Source organism: Quercus lobata, chromosome 9 (genome assembly GCF_001633185.2).
Source record: "Quercus lobata isolate SW786 chromosome 9, ValleyOak3.0 Primary Assembly, whole genome shotgun sequence".
Taxonomy (NCBI): Eukaryota; Viridiplantae; Streptophyta; class Magnoliopsida; order Fagales; family Fagaceae; genus Quercus; species Quercus lobata.
In genome coordinates this window covers 1,976,103-1,983,491 of record NC_044912.1, presented here as the reverse complement: position 1 = coordinate 1,983,491, position 7,389 = coordinate 1,976,103, and the positions used below count along the sequence as shown (strand labels likewise).

At 33.5% G+C, this 7,389-nt stretch overlaps 1 protein-coding gene across 1 annotated transcript; it reads left to right on the top strand.

Annotated features, from left to right (window-relative positions):
- Positions 1-6,309: 6,309 nt before the first annotated feature.
- On the top strand, positions 6,310-6,735 carry LOC115960019. Its single transcript, XM_031078717.1, has one exon. The coding sequence runs from the start codon at positions 6,310-6,312 to the stop codon at positions 6,733-6,735; it is 426 nt and encodes a 141-aa protein (XP_030934577.1).
- The last annotated feature ends 654 nt before the right edge of the window (positions 6,736-7,389 follow it).

Here is a 7,389-nt window from a genome sequence, read left to right as displayed (position 1 = left end):
ATATATATATATATATTATAGTGAAATAGTTTAAATGATGCAATTTTTTTTTAAAGATAAAAGATAAAATAAATGCAATGAATATTTACGCTTTCTTTGTTTTGAAATTAATGTTTTTTAAAAAATAAGTCATTTTTCAAAAAGTGGTTCTCCATCTATTGACCAACCCATTATCAATTGCCTTTTATTTTCGATCCCTACAAGTTCATCTTCTTTAAGAAACAAAGAAGATTCACCATGACGCACAATCCATTTGTGATTATCTTTAAAACTTGTACCCTCTATATGATTAACACCATATCTCTAGTTCATTTCTGAAATGGTCTTGATTGACTTATTGATTTTCTGTAACTTGGTGGTGGCTTGATGCCTCACCCATAGATTCTCTGGAAAATAAACAGTGGTGAAGGAACCCGGAAGATCGACCTCCAGTTCGTTGGCTAGTGATTTGATACATGAACTGATCAATAACATCTTCAACGTCATATGCCATGTCTCTCACATTTGCCACCCAAGTTTTCTCTCCTTCATAGCTTGTATTCCCTTCTTATCAGCATCTACTAGAAAAGATTGCATGCTTATCGACTCATCCTTGATATCGTCAATTGCATCACGAACTCCCCATAACAATGATGCTTCAGTTGCAAGCACTGAAAGGATATTGTTAATCAAATATTTTACTACAGCCGAGTCCATTTTTGCCTTTAAATTTCCTTCTAGTTTTGTCACTGAGTTTTACTCTCCCTTTCTGACAATCATATATTTACAACATCAAAATGGATTAGTGGAAAGAAGAGAAAGAAAGTGACAAGCTTTTTGACTTATTGCTCGGTTGTCGTTAATAGGAGACCTACACAATCAGAATAGAGGTGAGAGAGATATATAGGATGAAGGTATTTTTATTCTCAAAAAAGTGTAGCGGTACAAATCAGCTAAGTTTGAGTACACAGTTTTTCATCAAGACTCAAGAGCCTTATAGTCCAATGGCACTGCCCAGGAGAACTTGAGCTCTTTCGAATCCCCAATTAAAGCTGTCTTCAACAAACAATTACAGTGCAAATCTAATAAAGCACACCATCAAAAATATAAAATTTTGCATAAAGGAGCAGTTCAAGTTGAAATTAAACCATTAACAAGACTAAGTTAAATGGATCTGTTTTGTAATTTTTCTTGATTCATTATTAGAATAGAGTACACTTTTAATGAGGGACCAATTTATTTTCAGAAACCTTATAAGATATAGAAGTACCACTTAAACTGAAAGGTTGAAATGTGTTTGGACCCAAATATGCTATGTTACTTCCTCAAATTCTTTTATTTTTCCTTTACATAGGACTTTTATTTTTCCTTCACTAGTATATATAAAAAGGTTGTTCACGAGGGGAACTTCAACCCAATCCATTATATCTTCATGGATTTAGCAAATGTAATGTTATATAGAATGGGTATTTCTGAAGTAAAGTAAAACATACCAATCATCTAAGCATAAACAGGAGAGCAAACCTTAAATGTGATAGTTCAGTAACATGAGTAGTCCACAACATCAGATGATATTTAAAAATATATATAGCTAATGAACATAGAGAGATTGCTCTGATAACAACTGAGTAAATAAAATCAAAATTTTAAGCATGGATGTATCCCAAATACTTTGCAATTAAACTTTGGCTCTGTCTTACATCATTAGCATATGTAATCATGTAACAAATGCAATAAAACATGTATACCATACCCGAAAGCTGAACACTCTAGCCCTGTTGCTGGATTTTGAGGTTCCCGTCCTTTCTAATCATATTCCATTTCTTTCTTGTTCTCTAAGGATATGGACTGCTGAAATGAAGAGAAATAGAGTGGATGCTATGACTTATTGGAGGAAGTAAAACGCATGAAGCTATTCACTTTCTCAAAAAGGGTGCAGCTTATTTAATATGAGTCAGGTAAGACTTCCTCAAACAATTCATGTAATATATACTTCATGACTCATAAAGCTGAGCTATAGTCAACAATTGTTTTCAAGATAGTTACAATATGCTGTTAACCCTACAACTCAAATTATTTCCTTCCTAGACTTTTAAGCACTTTGTGTATAGGGAGGTGTCAATTAAGCTACAAGGCTCTTCGCTATAGCTTATTGATTAAAGTATACATCTTGGATGTAAATTAATTAACCAAACCTTACCTAACAACGACTCATCTTTTATGAATTATGAAAATATTTTGGATCTATGAATGCTTCAATTTTGTTTTAGAATATTCCTTGGTGTGGTTTTGAGAAACAAACACTAAAACACACCTGTCATACTAGGTTGCAAAGTACAGTTAACTCTATAGTGTTAAAGTCTTCAAGTCATGAGCTAACTACGTGATCACTATTGTACAAATGTATTCTAAGATAGTTAGGGGGTGTTTGGTTTACCTGTTTCCGTAACTCAATTCTCAGTTTTCATAACTCATAACTCAAAAATGATGGGACCCATGACAAAAAGGTTGTTTGGCAAACGATAACTCTGTTTCCATGACTCTATTTCCATCACTCAATTATCTGATTTTTGAGTTATGAGTTATGGAAATTAAAAACACATTTTAGTCGTTTTCAATTTCCATAACTCATAACTCAATGGCAATAATGTAATTAAACACACAAAAGGAGACCCCAAACAGTACCAGCCACAACTTTTGACCACTTTTGACTTTTTTTTCCCTTTCTTCTTGGTTGTTCGGTTCTTTTTTTTTTTTTTTCACTTCGGTCTGTTCTGGGTTTTCTTTTATTTTTATTTATTTATTTTTTTTCACTTTGGTCTGTTCTATTCTTTTTCTTTTTTTTTCTTCTTCTTCTTTCTTTCACTTCGGTCTGTTTTGGTTTTTTTTTTTTTTTTTTTTACTAGTTCTGTGAGTTTGGGTAAAAAAAAAAAAAAAAAACCTGCAATGAGTGACAGGTATGGGACCCACAAATAGTGTGAAAAATAGTGAGTGATAGAAATTGAGTGATGGTGCCAAACAGGTGTAGTATTTTATGAGTGATGAGTGATAAGTGATGGAAATTGAGTGATGAAAAAAAAAAAAAAACCAAACAAGGCCTTAGTAATTGACTTTCTGTTAGTTTCTTAAGTAGATTAGTTAGTTTTTTATTTTCCCTCTTCTTTGTATCAGAGTATATAAACAGAGGATTAGTTGTAATTATTCATTCTTTTTAATTCAATAAGTCAATTAGCTTTGAGATTTTGTCCCAGGCTTATCACACTTATTTATCATGTCACAAATCATTACATCCAAGACTTAAACCTTTACAAAAACAGAGGATTAGTTGTAACTATTCATTCTTTTCAATCCAACAATCTTTAACAAGACAATGCTAATAATATAAATCAAGCATGTTGTAGACGTGTAAATTTGTTAGTGAAATAGCTTTTAATGATGCATTTTTTTTTTTTTTTTAAAGATAAAGATAAAAATGAATGCAATAAGCCAATAACCATTCATTTAAAGATAAAAGAAAAAGAAAAACTAATAGGATTGAGAAGCTACTACCTTCAAGAAGCATTCTGAATTACTACCAGATGTAGTGCAACTTGGGAGAATCCAAACTTCCTTCTCCTTCAATGCAATTTTGAAGTTCTATTGAGACTGATTCCAAATCCAGTTGTTGAAGATTTTTAAGGTATTCAATGCCCTTACGCATTGTCATTAACTCCATGCAACTGTCAATATATACCTGATTTCATATTGGACATCACCCCTTTTTCTATTATTATGTCATTCAAACAAGCAATTTTTTTTTTTTTTTTTTGACAAATAAACGTATTCAAACCTCTTCGAACATCTGACTATTTCTTCAAGTGCATGTAGTCCTTCCATCCCTTATACATCAAGTTATTACAAGGAGGAATCTCATGGAGGTAGCCCTAAGATGTTAGCGAGAGTGGACCCAAAATGTTGACGAGAAGTTTCAAAATAGGATCTCATGAATATTATAAAACCTCAAAAACTACTAAGCCAGCCCTTAGGATAAATGAGGAAGATTATGAATCCTTAGGAAAGCCTTTACTGAAACATAGCTGATTCCCAACATGGATATTAGTAGGTGAAAGACGTCCTAAATGAGTCAGAGCAGCGACGTGAGGGAGTAAATCTTCTTCAAGTCTCCACCAATGCAATTTCAAATCTTTGAGTCTTTGAAGTGAACGAAAAAAGTGCGGCACCTTCTCTAGTTTTCCAGTCCTCCTCATTTGTTACCATGATATCCAAGCCCTTAAAATGCTACATCCTCAAAAAGAGATTTTGTATGATGGATTTAGATCCGGCACAATTACAATTACCCTAGACTATAGCATCATATCAAATCCTTGTGTGACATGGGTTCAGTTTAGCAAATGATGGAAAATGGTACTATGGTAGCGGGTTAACTCATATTTGTGATGTATTGATTTTTTTTCTTTTTCTTTTTACAATGAATTCTAACTAGGATATGTGTGTGTGTGTATATATATATATATATATGTATGTATATGTAAATTGCAATAACCTGCTTCAAAGTTTTTTTTTTTTTTTTTTTTTTTTTTTTTTTTTTTTTAAAAAATGGGGTCTTTGGTGTGGACTCATCAATCCCATGCCACATGATGGTAATGGGTAATACTACATGTACCACACGGACCTTCCTAGAACTATAGTTTAAACCAGTCCTCTTTAGGTGTTAAGACAAAGACTCTTACCATCAAGTCATATCCCATATGGTTCTCCTTCAAAGTTGGGAGAAAGGTCAACCCCTTATTTTTATAAATGACATTCTATCCCTTGATATTTTGATTTATTATTTTATACAACAAGTAACCTCTTATGACCAAATAAATTTAGAGTGTTTATACTTAAAGACCCTTTATGTTTTATTATCAAAACAATGAAATAAAATAAAAAAGACCCTTTATGTTTATTACAAATAAATTTAGAGTATTTATACTTAAAATTAAATTCTCAACCAAAATAATCTCAAAGTTATGCTTAGTCACCAATTACATAATAATAAAATTTTAAAATATAAAATAAAATGTCATTTTATATAATAAAAGAGAATTCTAATATATTTCTTGAAACTTCAAGCTCCACTTGGGAGGAGGAAATGGAATGGAATGGAAAGGAATGAAAAGAATTATTTTAGAATATTCTTCATTTCCCTTTTTTGGGAGTTTTAATGGAAGGAATGGAAAGTCTATTTCCTTGTTTGGGAGCTTAAGTAGGAGGGAATGAAATGGGTAGGAGGGAACACTCATTCCTCTCTATTCCCTTAAAACCTCAAATTTTCATTCCCCCGAAATTGGGAGGAATAGGAGGGAATGAAATTAGATTTAATGGTTTTTTTACTAAAACTCCCAAAATACACCTGTATATTCAATTCTTTATTTTAAAATAGGGATCTAATAGTAATATTGTCATAAAATGATTTTATTCTATTTCCTCTATGTTGCTCCCAAATAAGATTACTTACATTCCATTCATTTTCATTCATTTCCATTCGTTTATTTTAAAACATCCAATCAAGACTACTTAATTCCATTATTTTCCATTCCTTTCCCTTACATTCATTCCATTCCATTCCATTCATTTCCATTCTCTTATGATCATTCCATTCCATTTCCTTCCCTTATAAACTCCCAAGCGGAGCCTCAAGAAAGGCAATTGGTGCAATTTACCCATGTATATAAATATATGAAAGGGATTTTATCAAGTTCACCCCTGTAATTAGGAAGTATATCATATACCTATTCACTAACTGTAGGCATAACAAATTTTGCTATCTACTAATTTAGGACATAACAAATTTTGCAACATTTTAGGTGGCAGATCATTTTACATAAAATTACTATAAATATCATTTTGACTTAGTACCAATTACATATCACTACCTCAATTATTGAAATAGTGAAGTTTTTTGTATATATATAAGTATTGTTATACACATACTCTTGAATGTTGACTCCGATCCGAAGGTAGTAAGGCACAAACTTATCACTTCCTGCACCGCAGCGGAACTCAAAAGACTTTTCTTTTTCTATTCTTTCAACTTCTTATTATTTTTTTGACTGGCTCATACGGCTACACGTGTGTAAAAAGCCCGAAAATTCCATACATCTAAAAGTAACAAAAAGAATTTTTCGTCTTATCAACCATTCCCAGTCACTCATCCAAAATCCAAACCAACCCAAACTGTCGAACAAAAACACAAACACACCCCAAATTCTCATCAATAGATGGCACTTCCTCAACACCTCCCAGAACTAGAAGCCCCCTTATCCTACACCACACCCAATCCTTAAAATGCGCACCCTCCTCACTCTCAGGCCACCACAACCTTCATCACCACCATGTCTCTTCAGCTCCACATTTCTCTTCAGCTTCAGACCCAACAAGCGGTTTCACTTCCTCACACCTTGCTCTTCTCTAAAGCAGACAAAGAAGCAGAAAAGAAGTACTGCTCCTAGCACTGCCCCTCAGAGTCTCAGGTGGTTCTTTAGCAATCCAAGGAGTGAAGAAGAAGGTAGTGGAGGCAGTGCTGGTGGTGGTGGAGGTGGTGATGATAAGAGAGGAGGAGATGGTGAAAAGGGTGGTGAGTTGGAGTTGGAAGGTGACACTGCAATTAAAGGTACCATCTTGGCTGGTGTTTTGCTGGTGAGTGTAGTTGGTGGCTTTTCCACTGTTGGGTATGTCTGCGAGGACCAGATTAATGCCTTCTTGACTCAATAGAGACCTCTCTTCGATCTACACGATTGGAATGGGTTTAAACATTCAATCGCTATTTAACAAATCTTCTTGTTGGCTTATTTGGACAAAGTGATGAACTAAATTAAGAAGCTGCTTGCACAACTAAGTATTATTAATTCCCTGTCAAAAGCCGAAATCAGCTGCTTGCAAATTGGATGTCAGAGGGTTCATACAAAAATATTGCAATAACGTCCTAGAGGGTTGGCATTAGTTAAGTTGTATTACCTATTCAACTTGAGTTTTCAACTGCGACAAATGCAATTAGTAATTCCAGTAAATTTTGGCATGAATGCATTAACAATACTTCATATAATATGAGTAATTAAGCGCTTTTCTTTAGATAAAATTGTACACACAGAAAGTTTGATGCCAAGTAAGCCATTTTGCGGGTTACAAATAGGTTCTAACTCCAAGAGTAAGGCAACAAACTAATATTTTATCTGACCCTCTTCATCAGATGTACAGACACAAAATGGGGTCTATCAGCATTCCATGTAAGCCTGGGTCCAATGCCATCTTCAATTATTATACTCCTGGCTAGCCTGAAAGAGGAAAGGAAAAAAGTTCGAAGATTAGTGAATTGGAGAACTATTGACCACCTGAAAAAGGAAACATAAGACTGGTGGAATAGAACAG